The sequence below is a fragment of the Protopterus annectens genome, chromosome 8.part0 (genome assembly GCF_019279795.1).
Source record: "Protopterus annectens isolate FY-2018-M chromosome 8.part0, PAN1.0, whole genome shotgun sequence".
NCBI lineage: Eukaryota > Metazoa > Chordata > Ceratodontiformes > Protopteridae > Protopterus > Protopterus annectens.
The window spans coordinates 762,532,001-762,555,354 of record NC_056741.1 but is presented as its reverse complement, the minus strand read 5'-3'; the positions used below and the strand labels follow the sequence as shown (position 1 = coordinate 762,555,354).

General features: G+C 39.9%; 1 protein-coding gene across 1 annotated transcript in view; it reads left to right on the top strand.

Annotated features, from left to right (window-relative positions):
• Positions 1-23,354, top strand: part of CDC14A (cell division cycle 14A) — a 1,552,589-nt gene that overhangs the window by 945,822 nt on the left and 583,413 nt on the right. The window contains exon 11 of the mRNA XM_044080231.1: positions 20,555-20,642. Within this exon, the coding sequence (XP_043936166.1) occupies positions 20,555-20,642 (88 nt within the window). The remainder of the gene's footprint in view (positions 1-20,554; positions 20,643-23,354) is intronic.

Below are 23,354 nucleotides of genomic sequence, written 5' to 3'. Positions count from 1 at the left end.
TGTTACGGTGGGTAAAACCCCCATTCAAGTCCTAGCTAGTTATAGATTCCCCTCCATGGGTCACGACACAAACTGAAGTAATCCAAATTTTACAGAACACACACTGGTTATGGGGGATTTCAATTATTCCACCATCAATTGGAAAACCTACTTTAGCCCAAACTCGCTAACACAAAATTTCCTTGACTTTGTGAATTCAAATGCCCTGGAGCAAATTGTCCATACCCCGAAAAGAGGAACAAACATTCTAGATTGGGTCCTCATCAACATGTCAAAACAGGTATACTGTTGCAACTGTTGGACCCTCAGTTAAAAGTGACCACAAGTCAGTCACCTTTGAGCTGACACTTAACACCAGCACTCACAAAGGGTGAAATCAGACTAAAAAACTTCACCAAGGCGAACTATATTCTCCTAGGTGAAAGTATAAATGCATTCCAAGCCCCCCCCCCCCAAAGCTTAAAGTGGTAACCACTCCAAAGCTTACACTAAAGCCCTGTACAGTCACTTGCATAAGTGTATAAACTCTGCTGTACCAGATAGAATCAAAGCCAGGACCCCAAGTAAAATCATGCTGCTATGGTGGACTTCCAGCATCAACAAACTCTACAATAAATGCAAAACGTTGCTGTCCAAATAAACAAACAAAAAAAAGGACACCAACAATTGAAAAGCACCTTCCTCAGCCTTAACAAGCAAGTAACGCAACTTGTCAAATCATCCAAGAGTTCATTTGAGAGAAACATAGCATGTACTGCCAAGGATAACCGTAAGGCCTTTAACAGCTATGTACATAACCTAAAGGGTAGGACCCAAGCATGTACAGAACTGGTAGCAGACAGTATCGCACACACTGACCCCATAGAGATAGTGAACTTGCTAGCAGATAGGTTTGGCAAAAAAGTTACTCCCTTATCCCCTCCTTACAACAAACACTCTCACAATGCCCCCCCAAGATATCTGAAGAGCAAGTCCTGAAAACCCTGTCCAAGGCAAAGATCACAGCCTCAATGGGACCAGATGACATCCCAGGCTGTCTTCTAAACAGGCTAAAACATGAACTAGCATCACCACTAAGTACCTTTTCATTTATAGCCCAACTCCAGGGTTTGTTCCTGCATAATGCCGAACAGCTACAGTTGTTCCCCTACACAAAGCTGGCCTAGCAACAGATCCGGTCATTTACAGACCCATAAGCCTAACCAGCCTAATCTGTAAGGCCATGGAATGCATCATTATGGACCTCAAAAATAGACATAGGTGACCTCCATACCCTGTACGCTACCCAGTTTGGCTTCATGAAGGGCAGGTTCTGCCTGTTAAATCTGGTGGATTTCTTTGAAAGTGTGACCAAACCCATTGATGAGGGCAAATCTGTGCATACAGTATACCTCGACTTGTCAAAGGCTTTTGACACTCCCACATTCAGGCATTACCGATGAACTTAGCAAACCCCTTTGTTGTAAGGTGGGTTGCCACTTGGTTCACAAACAGGAGACACACTATCAAAGTGGGTGAGTCTACATCAACCAGGAGACTTTTTACCAGTGGGGTGCCACAGGGGTCAGTACAGGGTCCCCTGCTGTTTGGCATATACTTCTCAGACATTCAGGTCAAAACTAAAGCATAGTGGCTGACCAAGTTGGTAGACGACTGCAAACTAGGTGCAATCAGTGAATCCCCAATTGATGTTGGTATACTCCAGGATGGTTTCACACAGACCAATGGCAAGTGCATTGGTTACGTTCTCAAACTGAATGCAAGGAAATGCATCATAATCTCCACTGGCACAGTGTTCTTCACACTATCAAATCAGTAACAATACCCTAAGTGCCCATAAAATGGTTAAGGACCTGGGGTCACAGGTTGACCACGACTTTAACTTTGACTACCAAATGTCTACAGTTGTAAGGAAAGCTTTCTATACAGCTTGATTAGTAAAGGCATCACCTCAAGAGCAAAAGTTATAATCTCCTATACTCTGCACTTATCCGACCATAGCTGAATATAACGCCCCATTCGGTATGTACCGTACTTAGCATTTACAGCAATTGGAGAGACCGCAGAGGTTTCTTACAATGAAGATCAAGGGCCTTCAGCATGTGCCTTACACAGACTGACTAAAATCCATGTCACTATACTCCTTATCATATAGACAACTTAGGGGAGACTTATGCCTGGCCTACAGAGCAACTCGAGACCCAAACCTAATGAACTTGCTGCATATACATCAAATGGGTCTAGGGCTACCTGTTCCAGGGACTTGAATATGGCCTGCAACTTAAATAAGACATGCTGGAGGAACAGATTTACTTCCCAGCGCCTGCCACATCTGTGGAATATATTACTTATTCATGTGAAACAGAGCATTTCTATGACACTTCAGGAGAGCCCTGGATGAGTAGACTGGGCACCATATATTCATACTTGGGATAGCTCACGCAACCCTCATGGGCAGTACTAAGCCCAATCTTTGGGTATTGGCTGTTAGCTCTGTGATATTATGTAGGGTTGAAACGGCTAGACTTAAAATGACCTCCAGGTCGATAGCCTAGTAATCTCCTATGATGATCCTATAAATCTATGCAGTAGGACCATTAATGACAATTAATCCAATAATGATTTCAACAAAGATTTTATGAAAGCCCCAGTAGTGCAATATAATACAAAGTCAGTCAAGGTAAAAGATAATATAGAGAAAAATTGGAATATTTTTAATATTTGTGATGGTGTAAAAAGCGTTGTTGAGAGATGAGCCTCTTTTTGTACATAAAAAAGCAAACAACATTAAACATTTATTAGAAAGAGTAGCTACAGGAGGTTACCCTAGGTCAGGGAGAAACGGCACTAGAAAATGTGGTTCGTGCAACCAATGCATTCTCAAATGATATGAAATATGTTTAGAAAATGGCATCAATTCAAAGATATGTTTAGATTGTGGTAACTGTGATACTGGAGGTCTTATTTATATAGCAGTTTGTAATTCATGTCCTTTTTATGTTGGTAAGACGGTGAGATCTTTTGAAAAGCGTGTAAATGAACATTGTTATGATTTAATGAAAGGGCACACTAATGCATTATTTACACAGAGAGAGTCTTGTAAGGCTAACAAGAAGATTTATTTTACCATTCTGGAGAAAGTGAATGCGACCCCATGTGGTGGTTCTTGGGAAACTGAGATTGAATATAAAAATTATTTTGGCAGTTAAAACTGTGAGCCAACCACACCTCAGGTTTGAATGATTATGCATCTCTCACCCTTGTTTAAACTGAGAGCAGCATAATTAATTGTAAAAAGTCAACAAAATATTTAATATGGTTAGTATTTAATAGAATAAGTTTGTATTTCTGATCAAATATTTTTCAAGAATTGAGGGGATTCTAAAAAACTAGTTTAAATATTTAGCTTATTGTTATAATAGGTTCATGTTCTACAATTTATAAATGTTAACACATTTATAACATTTAATTAGATATTTTACATATAACACCTGTCATAGCTTATTGAAGTACAAATGAAATAATGTAGAATCATTTTAAATTAGAAATTTAGTCATGTGACTTCAATTGTATTCACAAATTGTATGTGTGGGGGTACACTCTAGAATTTTGAAATTCCACAATCCTGGCATTTGAAATACCAATGCTCAGGACCTTGAGATTTTGGAATCTTGAAATTAAAAATAAAAACAAATCAAAAAACACATTTTTGCAGGGGGCAAGCCCCCATGCACCCCTACACCCCCTGCAACTTAAATTTACTATCTCTGAGATTGCACTGCAGTGAAGAGAATGGTAATGCTCCCGTTATGCACTGTATGGCAATCTCCATTTACAGGTTTCAATATTCCGCAATCTGGAGGTTGAGCATTGAGATTGTGGAATTTCAAAATTCTATAGTGGACTGTGTGTGCATACGTATATCTATCTATTATATATATATATATATATATATATGTGCATATATATATATATATATATATATATATATATATATATATATATATAGTGGACCATGTGTGTGCGTATATATATATATATATATATATATATATATATATATATATATATATATATATATAAACAATGACATTGGTAATGTCCAAACTCTGGACGCCATCCAGTTCGGGTTTGTAAAAGGCAGATCACGTCTCCTAAACCTGATAGACTTCTTTAAAGTTGTCACAAAAGCCGTAGATGAGGGTAAGGTGGTTCACACAGCCTATCTAGATCTCGCCAAAGCTTTTGACACCATCCCCCACTCTGGAATTATAGATAAACTCACTAAACTAGGTATAAATCCCTATGCCACAAGATGGATTGCCAACTGGTTCACTGACGGAACCCACACTGTGAAAGTATGGACTCCAAATCTGACTTAAGACCAGTGACAAGTGGAGTTACCACAGGGTTCAGTCCTGGGTCCTCTCCTGTTTGGTATCTACTTCTCTGAAGTACAGGCTAACACAAAAGGTCTGGCTAACAAAGTTTGCAGATGACTGCAAACTAGGAGCCATAATCGAAACTCCTAACGATGTGGACATCCTACAAAAGGGCCTCACTGAGACAGATGCCTGGTGTCAGACACGGCCTCAAACTCAATGCCAAAAAGTGCATTGTCATCCCTTTTGGTAAAAACTCTGTACCCATGAACTACCATATAGGCGGTAGTCTACTTAACATCGAAAGTGTGATAAGAGACCTTGGGACACAGGTGGACAGTAGTCTTTCCCTTGATAATCACATTGCCACAGTAGTCAGAAAATCCTTCTATGTGGCACACTTCATCGCAAAAGGTTTCTCATCCAGGAAAAATATGTCATTGTTCCCCTCTACTCGTCACTCATTAGACCCATTATAGAATACAGCACTCCTTTTGGTATGTACCTCACAAGACATCTACAACAACTGGAAAGGCCACAGAAATACCTCACAAAGAGGATTACCAGCCTAAAACAGATGCCCTACACAGACAGTCTAAAAAACACTCCAGCTTTACTCTGTTGCATATCGCCTACTCAGAGGTGATCTGTGCCTAGCATTAAAAGCTATGTCAAACACAGAGCTGTTGGACATGCTCCACTTAAAGAAATTCCAATCCCTTTGATCTACACGCTCCAGGGACCTAAACCTTGTCACCAGAATAAACAGAACATGCTGGAGGGATAGATTCCTGTCCCAGAGATTTTCCATACTCTGGAACAAACTACCTATCTATATCAAACAAATCTCCTCATTAGCGCGCTCTAAGAAAAATTTTGATGATTGGATGGAAGATAGGAAATTCACCCTGGGGATCACTTCTTTCGCTCTGCTCGACAGGGGCACGGGAAAATACTTGGGTGGCGAAAGCCCAGGGTATCTATTTGGCTAGGTTTGTATAGGCCCTAGGGTCAATAGCCTAGTCCCTACCTATGAATATATATAGATATAGATAGATAGATATATATATAGATATATAGATAGATATAGATACATAGGTACAGATGTATATAAATATATAGATAGAGATATAGATATATAGATAGAGATATAGAGATATAGATAGAGATGTATAGATATATAGGTATACACATCCACACATCGATTACTCGTTTAGTTCTGATGAAGTCTTCACATTGAGTAGGATGAAAGCTGTAAGATCAACTTGCATTACGTTTTAATTTTATTTTTTTATTTTCACAAATTCAAATAAATGTGGTTGCTGCATTGTTAATGGCTTGATAGTACTTCCTAGTCGCTACATACGTGAATTTCCTGTTTTATCCTGGTTAAATGCTAGAAGTCGAAACACCAAACTACCTGACATTGAGGCCCTCCTGCATTTGGAATGCATCCATGTATGTTACAGAAACCTGGTTTAAGCACCCAGAGAGCAGTCCCTCAATTGCTGGATTTTGTGCTTGCCACTCATTTAGACTTGATGGAAACTGATGGTTATGTATCCATATTTGTTCGATATCACATTAACTTGAGACTGATACCGATATATAGCTTCAAGCAGAGCTTATAGACACTCATATGCTAAATATGATATCAGATCATATGTTACAGAATCCCCTTCAAGTCTTTAAAATATCATACATTTTTAAATATTCTAGATTAACTCCCTAGAACTAGGAATGCTGTTATGCTAGGTAATTTTAACTGCCCAGTACTTAACTGCAAAACCTTTACCACTAACTTAGGATAAGCACAAAAATTCTTAAATTTTACAAACAAAAACCTCCCTGGATCAGATTAACAAACCTGCTAGAGAACATTATATATGTGATCTGGTCATAAACTTGATCAAAGGTATCCCCCTCCCTGGTCAAGTCAGACCACAAATTTGTAACCGCCTCCATCAAAATCTCCAAACCATCAGAAACAAGTATCACATAATTCAAGGACTTAAATGTACAATTCTGCAATTCTGTGATGAAGTCTCTAAAATTGACTAACTGTCTTACCCATAATGTTGGTACTACAAAAAGTTATACAGAAAATCTCTGTTCATACCTAGACACTTGTATTAAATTGGCAGTCCTAAAAATATCCAAGCAAATGGGAAGGTTTAAAAGCAAACCAGTGTGGTGGTTCTCCAGCATTAATAAAGTATGTAATAAAAGGAAAAAAAACTCTTTAATCTATTTGGCAAAACAATTTACCTCCCAAATTAAGAACACCATCAAACAGCTGGAAAAAAAAGCTGAAAAGAATACAAGAAAAATGAAGGCACCCTTGATCTCACACTGGCTAGAGTGCCAAAGATGACTTCAAATCCTTTAGTTTTGTCAGAAGAGTAAAAAAATGACACCTAAGCTTATTCATAGTGGTACTAACAATCCACTGGATATTGCCAGCATTACTGGCAATTAAATTTAGTGTCGTCTTCACCCCAGAGACTTATTCCTAAACCTCTTATCCCCAATGCGTTCAAGCCACCAACACCATGAAAGTGCATTTACTAAAGGTGCTCTCCAAAACAAAATACTTCCTTTATTCATAGGGTATTACAGCATACCAGGTTGCCTAATTAATATCACTAAACAAGCATTGGTGGGCCCACTTCTCAAACTGTTTAATCTGAGCCTAGCAACTAGCTGTGACCAAGTGGAGTGGCAAATGTCTGTTGTGATGCCACTCCACAAGGGTGGTCCACCATAGTCCCCAGGAAATACAGATCCATCAGCCTAGCAAGTCTTGTATGCAAAGCCATAAAACAGATAACTGACCTAATTGTGATATCAAAAATATTATCCAACTCAACCCCAGCAGTTTGACCTTATCAAGGGTAAATCCTGTCAAATGAGTCTTCTGAATTCCATTGAGAGGTTTACTTAGACTATAAACAATGGGCAAGCTTGTCTGTACAGTGTACCTTGACCTTGTCAAGGCAGTTTAATACTACACTGCATGCAAATGTGATAGTGAGTTTTGGGAACTCCATACGTGGTTAGGTGAATAGCCAACTGGGTTTGAGGCAGGACTTGCACAGTTAGAGTAAGGAGTGCATTTTCTGAGAATATGAAGGTGACAGGTGGAGTTCCAGAGGGACCTCTCTGAGACCTCTGTTGGTTCAGCACCTACTTCTCAGATCGCCACTTCTCAAAAAAAAAAAAAAAGAAAAAAAGAGTTTTGGTAGGTAAAGTTTGCAGATGATCATAAGCTGGAAGTCAAGTCCTCTTCCTCCTCCTGATATACAGGCACTCCAGCAGGAGTTTACACCTGTTGATTAGTTTGTGTACTGAAAAATTAACTCAAATTCAATGCCAACAAGTGCAACATTGTAGCACTTTAATAGGCACTTCTACTTATAACACACCACTATAAAATGAAAACATCATGAGACTTGGAGGACTTGGGTAGACAGTTTACTTCTGTCCATGTTGCAACACTAGTTAGGAAATCCTTTTGTTTTGCACAGCTCGTAGAAAAGGAAGTCCTCACCCCCACACTGACTAGACCCATCACCGAGTATAACTCCATGTTTGGGATTTGCCTTCCTTAAGCATATCCAGTAATTGGAAAGATCCTAGAGGTTTGTAACCAAAATGATCAGCAGCTTAAAAGATCTGGATTACCAAACAAGACTGGATGCTTTATCCGTATACTTAGTTTCATATAACTGTGTATGGATGGTCTGTGCTTTGCTTATAGAGCCATTAAGGAATTCAATAGTCCAAAAACACTTGTACCTCAGTAAATCAAGCAGTACCAATAACACTAGGGCCAGAAATCTAAATTTACTCCAACAAATAAGATAAGAGGTTTGTGTCACAGTTTTTCTATCCCTTCTGTGCATCAAACTCCCTCTCCAAATTTAGTATTGTGGCTTACTGTTTGCCTTTAAAAAGGAGCTGCACAATTGTCTGGGTATTCATAAGTATACTTCTGGTATGACTGGCCTGGGTTTGCTTAAACAGAGAGGCAGGGCGTAAGGCTGTGAATACTAACAAGTGTAAATGACTTTGTGGGTCAGTCGCCGTGTAACTCTTATGATCTGTAGTGTTGTATGTAGGTGAAGTGCTGATATGAAGTTATCCCTGCTCCTGGATTATTTTTTCCCCTTTTTGTACTGGTTTCAGAGACTGCTACTATTGGTTCATGTTCTTATAGTTAGTGGCAGACAAAGAAAAACAGAACTATGATTTTTTGATTGGATTTCTGCCCAGGTCTTTACAAAGTGGGTATTGTCTACATCTGATTGTTCACCGTTCAAAGCATTTCCTGGATGATGTTCGTGTTTCACTGTTGCAGTCATCACACTTGGGTTATCCTGCCAGGGGATTCAGTTGGCCCGAATACCAGAGGCTTAGTATTTCTCCTTCGGTTGCTGTCGCTCCAGGACTGACGTCAGGTCGTCAGTGGTGTAAAAACAGGCAGCCGACACCATTACATCAGTCTTTCTTGCCGAGGAGCCCAGAGCAGAAGCAGTTCGCATGAGTGCCATTCAGCCACTACCTGAGTTTAATTTCTGAAATTGAAGCTGAAGTCTTCTACAGCTAAGTACCCTGTTGGGGATCCTTTTTTCTTGCTCAAACCGATGTCAGAAAAAGTTAACAATTGTCTCGCCTGTGGAAAGCATATACCACACCGAGATTTCCATTCTTACTGCGTCACCTGTTTCGGCCCAGACCACAATGTCCCTCGCTGTCTGTTTTGTGATTTGTTCAGCACCAGAACTATACGTCGTTGTGCCCTTATCATAGCTAAACCCTTTTGCTCTTGATTTCCGCATTCAGAAATTGGTTCGGTAAGCCATCCGACTACCCATCTTCTGAAAAAACGTAAGGATAAAGACAGAGACCGCACAGGTCCAAAACTGCTGACGATGCTTCCGTTAAGCTAGTCCCCAGTTCGCCAGTACTCAGGCACTTTTGCAGCCCCTGATGCCCACTTCTCTGGATTCGCAGGCCGCTACCGAGACCCGTTCGGAGTCTGGTATGCCGCAAGACTCTTCTTTGATTAAGGATCCTGCAGATGTCTCTACCTTGGATGGGTCTAGAGCCGCTGAGCAGGCACCGACTTCCAAGGAAGTTGTTCGCACTACTGATATTCTACACAAACAGGCAACTTCTTTCCCTTTTTCAGTTCTTTCTAAAACTACCGAGTTTCTAAGGCACAGGGTATGAACTATGCCTGAAAAAAGATGACCCAAGCTCAAGCACCTGCTTCCATGCCTCAATCTCAAATGCTTACAATGGTGGGAGACCTTATCATGCTTATTAGAGGTAGCCAGCCTACCCCTTTTAAAAGAGACTTGTCCCCAGCAGCTTTATCTGACCAGGAGTCCGACTCTGAGGTTTCTGAATATGAAGACATGCCCGTGTCTGCTTATAAGGATTCTGATGCAGAGGAATCCATTCCTTCTGCCTCTCCTCCAGAGGATTTTTCTTTTGGTGAAACCCTACATACTTTGAGAGAGCATTTCCATTGGGAATTTCAGGATTATATAAACACAAAAGCCAAAAGTAGTAGCTGGATTGAACCCACTCAAAGTAATGCAGGCTGCAAATCACCACACAGTTGTAGAATGCAGAATCCATTTTATTAACTTCAGAACATAAAAATCCAAGGCTGAGCGCTTTCGTCCAGAAAGATCTAGACTTCATCAGACAATTTACCCCACATAGTTGCTTACTTTTTATACAGTTCAAACAGGAAGTTCCACCCAGTTATGAACTATTCAATTATGTCATTAAAAGCACAATATTTACAGTCACTGAATTTAAAATGCAGGCAGTATACAAAGTGAAAAAGTTCATGGAACATACCGACCTAAACAACACACTATATAAGCACTGCTTCATAAAATGACAATGTAGAATAAATATTTAAATATGCTGAATGTTAACAATAAATGTGTAATTAAATACTAAAAACTAGATATAGTAGAAAATGTTAAGAGAAATAAATACATATTAACATAATAAATATTGACCATGGGAATTATTTAAAATGTTAAAATACATAATGGAGAAATATATTTTTTATCTTTCCAATGCCTTCAGTTTTAAAATTGAGCTAATGGAAATATGCTCATTCAGGCCTGGCCAGTTCCCAGCAGTCAATCGTAATAGCCAGTATAATTCTCTTTTCTCAAGTAATAGTGAGCATGCACCACCCCTCATATTGGTAATATCTATAATAAAAAAATGGAACTTATGGTCATTGTACTGCAAAACAAATGTCTCTTTTTTTTATTCCTTATGTCATATAGGTGTTCGTATATGTGATTTTTTAACTTTCTATCAGTCTTGCCTATGTAAAAGCAAGAACAGGTGGTACACATGGCACAGTAAATCACTTTTTCTGAGTTACAATTATATTTCTGATTAATTCTGATTTTGATATTATTGCTGTCAGAAATACTGCCTTCTTTTATGTAACTAATAATTACATCTGCCATATTTGTTCATAGAACCTGACCTGTGGTTTAAGTGGGAGTTACTGCTCTCAAGTATGTTTTTCATATTATTGCCTTTCCTATATACCATAATAGGTTGCAGTCCTATTAGTGGTATGATGTTCTTATGTCTCAAAATAGACCAGTTTTTTTATTAAGATGTTTCTTAGTATTTGAGTGAATACAGTGATGAAAGAAGTCTTTATAATCCTCCTTACTTGCAACAATGTAAGTTTATTGATTACTGGTGGAAGGACCACTGTCAATCATATTACAAGAAAGTAAAGGTACAGAAAACCCACGCTCTCTTGTTAACCACCTCAATAATTATATCACTAATGAACTTACAAAGATAGCCTCTTTTTTGAAACACATTTTTCAGGTTGTCACATTCATCAATACCAGATACCATACCAGCACAAACTGTCCCTTAACTTTTGCTTTCTTTTGTTTGACTGGGTGTGTGCTAGAAAAATGCAGTAGTGAGTTTGAATACATGCTTTTCCTAAAGATTTTTGAAGCATCTTATTTTCGTAATCTTTTTCCAGTAAGATGTCTAAAAAGGAAATTTTGTCAAGGTCTCTGGTGTAGGTGAACTTTAGAAATTCTGTGGTGGTTCCAGTATAGTTTATAAAATCAGTAGTATCAACAGGTCCATCACACACAACATATTGTCCAAAAACATGGTGTAAAATCTGATGTGCTCAAAATAACATGAAGGAAAGAAATTTTTTCTCCCATTGCCTAACTACAATATTTGCATATAGACCACCACAAGCAGACCCCATAGCCTCCCCTTCTTGTTGTAAGTACATTTCTTTGTTATACAAAATTAAGTTGTTTTTAAGGACAATTTCCATCAGTTGTGAAAAGACCAAGAGCTGGGAGTGAGAGATCTTTTTCATATAAGAAATCTGTAAACCACTCCAAACCAATTGTGTGAGGCATGACTGAATAAAGGTCCTTAATATCGATAGTAATAAAAACAAGTGTGTCCTTGAAGGGTATCTCATCTATAGCTTGTAAGAAGCTCCATGAATCCTTGCAGATGTCTCACTCAATATGTATTTTTAACTTGTCTAGATATCTTGCAAGGGGGTGGGTAATGACCCCCTTGGAGTCTACAATGGGTCACATGGTGGTTGGCTACGATTTTTATGCAATTTTGGCAGCCCAAATATGACTGATATTTTAGGGTAGGGAACTGAGAGAAAATTAAGCACATCAATAGAAATCGAACCCTCTCTAAATAAATCTTGAGTTCATTCCTCATATGCTGGGGTTCCTCTTAGATGACCGAAGGCGCATTCTGTTGAATGTGTCTTGGTCGAACTTAAAACAACAAAAAGGCAAAATAGCGAAGCAGCTTTTAAGCAAATTCTTTCCCAGGGAAAGAATTTGCTTGGCCGCTTCTATTACTTTGCTGTTTTTAGCACTGAAGTGTGATCTCAGAGTTGGTATATTTAAGTAGGGGGGTGAAGCCCCCCACTTTATGTATTCTTTAAATTTTTTTGAACAGTGATTTTTTTTTTCCACTTGGAAAAATCACTGTTTTTTCGAGATTGTAAGCTTTCTCTTAATTCATCGTTTGCTTTTTTAAGCGTTCGATGATATGATATAATACTGACCCATGTGCTGGTAAGAAGTGTTCATTTCATTAATGGATGATTTTAAATATGCTTTTCCTTCTAGAATAAAAAGCATTTTTTGTTATCTTCATAGTCCATTAAGACAATACCTCCACCTTTGTCAGGTTTCATAATTCTAATAGTTTGTGAAAAGATTTTTATTTCGTCCATTGGCTTTCTTTTATTCATGTCAGAGTTCCCACTAGAAAGCTTAGGCGGTATGTATATCTAACTCCCATATGTTCTCAAAACGTTGGACAGTGGGATGAAGTGGGGGGTTATATGTACTTGAGATGGCTAAAGGTTTGACAAAGGAACCAGGTACAGAATTTTTAAAAAGAATATTCAAGTTCAGCTTTCGTGTATACATTCTTAAATCCATAAGAGTATTAGAAACATCTAGGTGCTGTGGGGGGGGGGGGTACAAATGTGAATCCTTTGGCAAACAAATCATAGTCTTCAGAATTAACAGCAATGCTGGAAAAATTATACACATTAAAGTCACCTAAAGTGTTGGTAACTATGTGGCAGGGTGGGAGTAAATGGTCCATATCGCCTAAATTGTTTGGTGGTGAATGCAACAAGTTAGTCACATTTACATCCTGTTGTTCCAGGACTGGTACCTCTCCCCCCCCCCCTCTGCTCACCCCCCCCTGTTCCAGTGGTTGTTCCTGTTCATTGGACCCATATCCCAATTGTTGTTCTCCTGGGGACCCTTGTTCCTCAGAGCATCTCAGGGGAGAAACTCTTCTGTGACTAAAAAAAAAAACTGACCAGAATTACTAGTTGAAGGATTTATCAGTACCAATAATATTGATGTTACTTTTGCCAGGATTCCCATTAGAATTAGTATATTTTTTACCCATTCCTGGGAAGGGGGACGTCTGGGATATGCCAGGCTATTACTATAATCATTTTTGTCCCTATTCAGTTTCTTAGTTTTACAAAGTTTAAAAGAGCTTGCTTAGATGCTCCATACTCTTAAAAATTCTCACATGCTCAAATTTGTGGTGTTCATAATGCATATGTTCACAAATGCTTTATCAATATCAGAAATAAAAGCAGATAATTCATTATTTAAAAAATCATTATATTCTACTATCAAATGCATATATTTTATGCCATGTCTATCAAATAAAGCAACTAGCTCTTTAAATAGTTATGAATTGTACTGTGACCCATTAGGATAGCGCCACATTCTTAAACCTTTTGGCACTATATTATCCTTAATATAGTCTCTAAAATGAACGTCAAGCTGAAGTTGCTTAATTTTAGAAAGTTTGTAATCAAACTGATCAAAAAGAGATGGTAAATCATTGTTACCCATGTCTATTGTGATTCTCTCAGCTTCACCAAAGGAAGAAGTTTCTGCAAGGCAGTCTTTTAATGCTGGAACTGTGCCTGCCGAAGATTTAATGTTCACAGACTGATTGATGTGTTGTCCACAATGTATAGCTGCATTAATACTGTCCTCTCCATTAGAAACATTCAAAAAATGTCCATTAGAAGGTCGTTGAGAGTTATTTGAAAAAGAAACATCATTTAAAACGTTCTTCAGGCTTGTGGAAGCCATTACAGCCTCGCCAGCTGCCTGCTGATGCATGATGACATCAGAAGGGGGCATGTTCAACAAGGAATCCACTTTGAGTGAAGGTGACTGTACTACTGAACTCAAAGCAAGTACAGTTTATTGTAGAGTCTCTAAATCCATGTTCTAAGAAGAAAGTGGGCTCAATGAATCCCTGCTAGCATCACTGGCCATGCCAAACGAAAAAAAGTCACAAAGTACAAACTGAAGCAGATAAACACAAAAGCCAGAAGTAGTAGCTGGATTGAATCCCACTCAAAGCAATTGCAAATCACCACACAGTTGTAGAATGCAGAATCCACTTTATTAACTTCAGAACATAAAAATCCAAGGTTGAGTGCTTTCGTCCAGAAAGATCTAGACTTCATCAGACAATTTACCCCACAGTTGCTTCCTTTTTATACAGTTCAAACAGGAAGTTCCGCCCAGTTATGAACCAATCAATTATGTAATTAAAAGCACAATATTTACAGTCACTGAATTTAAAAAGCAGACAATATATAAAGTGAAAAAGTTCATGGAACACTCCACTCTAAAAAGCACTATATATAAGCATTGCTTCATGAAATGACAATGTAAAACAATAAACGTGTAATTAAATACTAAAAACTAGATATAGTAGAAACTTGGGGGAACTTCCTGTATGAACTGTATAAAAAGGAAGTAACTATGTGGGGTAAATTGTCCGATTAAGTCTAGATCTTTCTGGACAAAAGCACTCATCCTTGGATTTTTATGTTCTGAAATTAGTGGATTCTGCATTCTACAACTGTGTGGTGATTTGCAGCCTGCATTACTTTGGGTTCCATCCAGCTACTTCTGGCTTTTGTGTTTATCTGCTTCAGTTTGTACTTTCTGACTTTTTTGAATGTCAGGATTATCCTCAGTACAAAAAGAGACCCGGAGAATTTTTTGATTTACCACAGCACAGACCCTTAGCTTATTCCTTATGTCCTGGATGTTGTGGATGATGATTTCATGGAATCTAGTTTAAGTACTGACACCCTTCCACCTGCTCCCAGGAAACCTGACAGGTATTGCAGAGTCCCTGACTCTCACAAATTTATTTTCAAAAATCCTACTACTGACCCAGAGGTCATCTCCCAAGGACCTAAAGGAATAAAAGCAACAACAGCTAAGAATCCTACCCGTTCGGACAGAGATGCCCGAACTTTAGACAGATGGGGTAAAAAAGTATACACCTCTGCAACTCTAATCATTAGGGCGCTAAATTGTCAGTTCCACATGTTGAAATACCAGCAACATACTATGGAACTCCTTAAACAGAAAATATCTGCCTTTCCAGCTCGTGCAGAAAATAAAGAATTACAGGAGCTTATGCATTCTGCAAACGAAGTTACTAAGCATACCTTGCAATGTGGCTTTGACACCCAAGAAGCATCCTGCAGGGCAGCAGTCACAGGTTCTGTACTTAGAAGGCATGCTTGGCTTAAGGAACAGACCTTGCCAGACCATGTCAAATCAAAATTATTGGACGCACCATTGAACAAAGACAATTTGTTTGGCACCAAGGCAGAAGAGGTTTTAAAAAAGATGGAAGAAAAAGCTAAATCTATGCAGACAGTTAAACACTTTTTGCAAGTCCAGCCTCTGAGATTCAGTATGCATTGCTCCTCCGAACACTGGTACTTTCCAGCCCCCTCAAGGCCAGCTCAGGCTAGACCTAGGGGAAGTAGACCCCCCCAACAGCAGTCCCAGAGAATGCAGAGATGTAAGCAATGGGGTACCTCCACTTCAAAAACAGGGAATGCTAAGCCACCCCCTTATGGAAAGAACTTGCAATGACTTTTCAACTCCACCCCTTACCTCTGCTCACCTGCTTGTGCCCCTAGGAGGAAAACTTGCCTCCCATGCAAAAAACTGGGCCTCCATCACCAACGACTGATGGGTCCTCAACCTAGTGGCCCAGGGGTACAAATTTTATTTCCACACACTGCCAACCCCAAAAGGGTTACCAGATCTTCTGCCAAACCAGTGGGCAGAGGCCCAAAACCAAGTTCATTCCCTGCTCTCCATGAGGGCAATACAGCCTGTTCCTGCAGACCAGATAGGCCAAGGTTTCTATTCCAGACTTTTCGTGGTACCCAGAAAAGAGGGCACCTGGCACCCAATCCTGGATGTATCCATTCCAAACACCTTCCTGGTGATACCAAAATTCAAAATGCTCACCCTCCAGCAGCTTCTTCCTGTGTTACCCAAAGATGCTTGGTTAGCCACCCTAGACCTAAAAGAGCCTTATCTGCACATCCCAATCAGGGATTCTTGCAGGAAATATCTGTTTCAGGGCAGGATCTATGCACTTTCAGTTCTCTGTGCTTCCCTTTGGCTTATCCACTACTCCTAGAGTTTTCACAAAATGCTTGGCCCTGGCCATTGCTTTTTGCAGACAAAGAAATATTCAAATGTACCCCTACTTGGAGGACTGCCTGATTCAGGCAGACCATCAGGAAAAGCTGTTATAGTACGTGGCCTTTGTAAAGGATTTACTAACCTCACTGGGGTACACTATAAACGAAAAGAAATCCAAACTAGTCCCCACTCAAAAAGTTGTATTCCTTGGAGCTGGCCTTGGACACAGCATCCCAGATGGCATTCCTTACACCAGAAAAACAAGCCTATCTGACAGGCTACTTCTCTCAACTAGCCACCAGATCCCAGTTATCTGCAAAGAAAATCCTGCAAGCTCTAGGGTTCATGGCTTCCTGCATTCTACTCATTCCATATGCCAGACTGCATATGAGGAAACTTCAATGGTACTTTAAAAGCCTTTGATGTCAACACTCTCAAGACCTGGAAACCATCATACCTATGATACCTTGTCTAAGGAAAGATTTTCTTTGGTGGGCAGCAGCATGCAACCACAACAGGGGCCTTCCCTTTTCACAACCCCACACCTAACCACAGATGCATCAGACTGTGCCTGGGGTGCACACCTGCACGGCAGGTGCATTCATGGCCACTGGAGCCCAAATCAAATACATCTGCACATCAGCCAAAAAGAGTTGCTAGCTGTTCAGCACACTCTGACAGCTTTCAGACCCCTACTCTCTCCGGGGCCTCTACTAATCAAAACAGACACCACCACAGTGGTGTGGTGCATCAACAAGCAGGAAGGAATTCACTCTGATCCATTCTGCAGGCTAGCCATGACCCTTTGGTACACAGCTTCAGCTATGCAAATTCACTGGCTAACAATTCCTGCTAGGCAGCCAAAACTCTCTGGCAGACAGTTTAAGCAGAAATCTTCTAGACCCACACGAGTGGCAATTAAACCACAGCACCTTCAGCCTTGTAACCCAGAAGTTGGGTACCACGAAGGTGAACCTATTTGCCTCCCACAACAACCCACCAGCTCAACAAATTATGCACCAGGGAACCTCACAGCAAGGCCTGGAAAGTGGATGCCCTGTCCTTCCAATGATTAAACCTCTCGAGCTATGCATTTCCCCCTCTACCTCTTCTTACAAGGGTACTAAAAATAAGGAAGGAAAAACCAAGAGCAATCCTGATTGCCCCAGACTGGCCACGCCAACACTGGTACCCACTACTGCGCAGTCTGTCACTGCTGCCTCCATGGCACCACTCTCAGATCCCAACTCTCGTGACCCAGCAGAATGGAGAATTCCTGCATCCACGATTGCAGACCCTGAACCTGGCAGCCTGGCTTATTCCCTGATCTGTCCTCCAGTGGCCAGCCTAAGAAAGCAAGTTCTGGACGTTGTATGTGAGGCCAGATGTCCCAGCACTAAAAATTCCTATGCTGACAAGTGGAAAATGTATTTCACTTGGATCCAGGCTAAAGGAGCTGAACCAGCACAGCCCTCCCTACCTCTCATCCTGGGTTGCCTAGCATATCTATTTCACAGGGGGCCTATCCTTCTCTTCTATTAAAATTCATGCCTCTGCCATCTCTGCTCATTACAGCACAGAGCCACTTCTCTTTTCTCACCCTCTCATCAAAACAAGTTCCTAAGAGGGGCTAACAACTTTTGGCTGCCCAGAAGAGCTCCTACCCCAGCCTGGGACCTTAACTTTATGTTGGAAAAGCTAACACTATCCCCCTTTGAGTCTGCAGCTTCAGCAGAGTTAAAATTCCTCTCTTGTAAAACAGCCTTGGTTCTGGCCATCACTTCTGCTAAGAAGAGTCTGTGAGGTACAAGCACTCATGGAACCCTTCATAATTTTTCAAGCTGACAGAGTCTCCCTCAGACCCAACTTTCATGCCTAAAGTGTTGTCCAGTGTGGCTCTCAACCAATGTATTCATTTGCCCACCTTTTTCCCTAAGCCTCAAAATAAGGGGGAAATGATCCTGCACTCTTTAGATGTGCACAGACAGCTCAGATTCTACCCGGATAGGACTAAGCCCTTTAGGAAAACTGACTAATTAGTAGTCAACTTTGCAGCAGGGGTGGAGGGCAAGGCCATATCCAAACAAACCATCTCCAAATGGATAGCACACTGTATCCATTTCTGTTACAAACACCATGGGAAACCACCCCCTCATGGGGTCAGGACACATTCCACAAGAGCAACCTCCACTTCTGCAGCTTTTCTCAGAGGGTACCTACCAGGGACATAATGGAGGTTGCAACATGGAGTTCTGTTCATACCTTCACCAAGCATTACCACCTGCCTATCTTTTCCAAATCCAGGGCAGGCTTTGCAACCTCAGTCTTGCAGGGCATACCAGCCATCCCAAACTCTTCTTGACTGCCTCCACCCTTTACTTCAGCTTTGGGAATCAGCCCGAGTGTGATGACTGCAACAGTGAAACACGAAGAATATAGAACAGTTGTGTACACTTTACCATAAATGTAGATGTTCGAGTGTATTCACTGTTGCAGTCCTGGTTTCCCACCCTCCATCCCCCTTGTCTTTCTCACGCTGTCTCTTCCTCACTCATTACAGGGATTTTTGGTATTTACTTTGTACTGGTGGTGGTGTTCCACCATAACCTACCTCCCTATTTGGGTGCTCCTGACATTTGGGGCAAGAAAAACTGATGTAATGGTGTTGGCTGCCTGTTTTTATACCACTGACGACCTGATGTTAGTCCTGTAGTGACAGCAACTGACTCAGAAATACTAAGCCTCTGGTATTCGGGCCGAATGAGAGCTACCCCTGGCAGGATAACCCAAGTGTGATGACTGCAACAGTGAATATACTCGACCATCTACATTTATGGTAAGTGTACACAACTGTACTTTATATCAACAGTAGTGAGACACTTCACATACTCCTGTTCAAAGCTGTGTTTTGTTAGACATGCTGTTATGGATTTGTCATATACGTTGAAAGGATCAAATGTTGAGGGCTCTAATGTGCAAATTTTCATATGTGACCTGCTGTCTATTGAATGGTAGACTTGTTCTGGGAGAACTCTGTAGAGTTCTTGGACCATAACAATTTAATTTGTGAGGAGGCCCGGGGTTATTTTTAACACAAGTTTTATGATGTGGAAAACAGACTATGTTAGGGCATAAATTATGTATTGTCTGATCTTTTTTTTCTTGGATATATGTTTTTAAGTAACAGAGCTGCAAAGTGCGTACTAGTAGAACTCTGTACTACAGAGACTACCTCTTCATTCTGCTGCCACCACCACAGGGGACATCTGAGCCATGTTGTGGCATCTTGTGAAAAAACAAAGTTCTGTTGTAGGAATATGGATTCAAAACAGAGAATGCATTTCTAGACTTGCATGTATGCACTGTTGCAGGATAAGCATTGCTGAAAGATGAATATGATTGGTATGTTTATTGTATATCCTTAAGTAACATAAAATAAAGCAAAATTTCACCTATGATGTCCAATACTTCAGAAATTATTTCCAAAGCCTTTATTTTGTCATTATGCTCTGTAGTGTGCTGCTTAACTAAAGGCTTGATAATATCTTTCACTGTGTCCACATTATTCTGAGATACCAATGCTTTTTCCCATGGTTTTGAATCTCTCTACCTCTGCTAACCTACGAGTCTTTGCAACAGAAGCTCTCTGTGCACAAGCCTGCAGTTTTTTCAAATACTTGCCCTGTGAACATTTTGTCACACAGTAGCTCCATCATCCTCAGCGTTTATGTAGGATTTTTCCAGGCAGAGTTTGCATTTTGAATGTCTCCAGGTGAGAAAAACATTTGCAATTAAAAATTTATCAAGAGCTGTACCACTAACAAACAGAAGTGCTACAGTTACAAATGGTTTAAAGTGCTAAAAATGTTCATGTATTTGCAGTTTAAAACTTTTCTAATTTTTTCACCTCAGGATATCAGATTTATCTTTACAGAAATACAAAGTTTATTCTTTACTAAATGTCAAATGTGCTTGCTTTCTTTAGTAATGATAAATGAATAGAAATAAAGTAGTGTTGAGAGGCACAGCATTTGTTTTAGGTCAGTATATAAGACCATACCTTTCTTTGTTTTTCAGAGGGTTGAAAATGGTGACTTCAATTGGATAGTCCCAGGAAAATTTTTAGCATTCAGTGGCCCACACCCAAAGAGCAAAGTGGAAAATGGTAAATTGTTACGTTGACATTTTCAGACTGGAAACTTGCGGAAGTGTTTGTATAACAATTGCATTTTGTAAATAAAATTTATTTTTGGAGCATTTCTGAAGTTTTTAATCCAGATGGTTTTAGAAGTGGCCCACAACTATTCAATTTTCCACATCTGAAAATGGCAGTCATTAATGTCTCTCGTCTCTTATGAGTAAATATTCACAGTCAAAATAACAGCATTGCTTTGGTTTAAGTATCTTTTTTCTTGTATTTTCAAAAAGTATAAATGTTGCAGATGAATAGTGTTACCACATAAATTCATAATATAGAGTGTTAATATTTGGTAACCTCAAGAAATTGTCCACTGAATGTTTCAGCAGTGGAGAGGTCTCAAAATGCCTGTCTAACTGAAATGAGGAGCATCTTACCACAGGCATTTATCTGCCTTGAGGGGTGTATCGTAAGAAGTGGGACCGACTTTTGAGTATTGTTTGTAAATAGGCAGCACTCATCTTCTGAGTATTCCTCACACACAGAATGTGGTGTTCTTAACTCAGTATTGTGATGCTGCTTTTTGGGATTCCTACGTGCAGAAACTTGACCTGACTTCCAAACTCTTCAACTTCCTCCCTTCAGGCATGGTGGACCCCTTCCCACCTAGATGAGTGGTTGTGGGTGGTATAAAGGGACATTCATTTAAACCCTTTTCAAGTCTGTCTTGCTGCTGTTCTTATGAGCAACTCAAGCCCCAGGGTGTGCCATCAGTCTGCTGGGTGGACTAATTGCAGCATTTCAGGTAAGTACTCCCAGTGCGGAAAAATCCGTTGCCCCATTTTTTGTGTTGCATATCATTTTATCCAGTGGTAGCTGTAGGAGGTTGTAGATGTTAAGGTTAACATCTGTCTTGGGTGCAGGACACAAATACCACAGAGAATTTTACAGATTTGTCTTTTTCTGCAAGGGTCCAGAGTATGATGTTCCCCATTGCCCACAATGTGCTTTGTTTTAAAAGGACCATAAAGCACAGGGCACACCAGGAATACTTTGCTAAAATAGATGCATATTTGACTCCAGTCCACACTGTTATCCAGTGTCTTCCTACAAACTCTCATAAGGAAAAAAGTATTTGGAGTAGTGCCCAAGGGTCTGATACTATTTCAGAGTCCACTGACCTTCTCCACTAACACAATTAGATATTTATCCTAAATATAATTTATTTCAAAATAATGCTCTAGCATACCTGCCATGAAAAGGGAAATGGAACCCATTTCTCTTCGTGGTAGGTTATTCCCCCTGTACTGAGAATGCCGTGTTTGGGTGGATAAACCATTTGCTCCTCTTTCAAAGCCATAATAAGAATACCTCTCAGCTGGTCTCCTGGGGGGATTCCACTTAGTCTATAATAAGACTGTACCAAACTAAACAAACTGTAAGTTCCATCTAGATAGGAACAACCCTGGATGTCCACCAACTTTAATCTGACAAATAAAACATGCTTGGCTGCAGGGAACATACACTTGCTACCAGATTAGATAATAACGTGAATAGGTTAACCCATAATCACTGTCTGGGCTCACATTCCCAAAAGTTACAATTGTGAAATTCTCAAAATCATAAGCTGTACATTTTGTATTGTCAGAGAAACCTTGTTGTGTACTCTGCCATGAGGCCCAATATCCCTCCTGTATAAAAAGCACTATTTTTATACATGTGTGGGTTTTGTCCAAGTTTTCTTACCTAACTTAAAAACAAATAAAAATTTCTCTGTCTTTAGAGTTAAGCATGTAATACAGCTTCAAGGCTGTCATGACATGCCCTCCAGCTGCCCTTCTTGTTAATCAAGGCTGTTAAAGGGAAATGTCCCTTTTGAATCCGGGTAGATAATACAAATCATGTGCATCTCATCATTGGATATTTCTAAAATCCTTCTCTGCGCAAGTTCCATTTTTGCCTGATTGTAAGTCCCCAAGGACCATGCTTCCACCACTGTCCATTGCCAAATTTGATAGCCATTTGTCCCAAATTTAATAGCCACTTTATCCCTTTACCCTTACCCTCCCAGTGTGTAGTCCTAATAGCTTCATGTTTGAGCTCCACTTTATTGGGACTGCTGAGCCCTTAATTTACCCTGGGGTGTCTGACTTATTGCCCTTTAGAAACCCCCTCCAGTGACCATTCCATATTGATTGAGGCAGCAGTTCATTAATCTTTATAAATTGGGACAACAGTTCATTGTTTTTTCAAACATCTTTATTGAATTATCACTTGTCACAGGCAAATTTATTATATTAACATAAACATTAAACTTCACATATATTGCTGTATATCATGTAACCTAAGCAGTATTGCATAAATTATTCAGTGTCTGCCTTTTTTTTAAAACAAACATCTTTATTAAGCCATCACTTACTACATAGGCAATCATACATTTATGTAAATGAAAACCACGAGACAATCCTAGTCGCAAGTATTTTTTTCATCACAAACCATACTGACACACTTTCAGTTGCAGCAATCTACATTACTTATAATCTACCCAATCTTTCTCACCCAACATTACATAGCTCATTCAAGTCCGGCCGCCTTTTAGACCTCAGTCCTCCCTGAGACAACAGTTCATCAATCTTCTTAAATATGGGGAATTCTGTGGGAGACGCACATAACAAAAACTTAAAATAGTATGTGAGCTAAACATCTTAACCACTGTGATCCTACCCCTACCTAACAGTA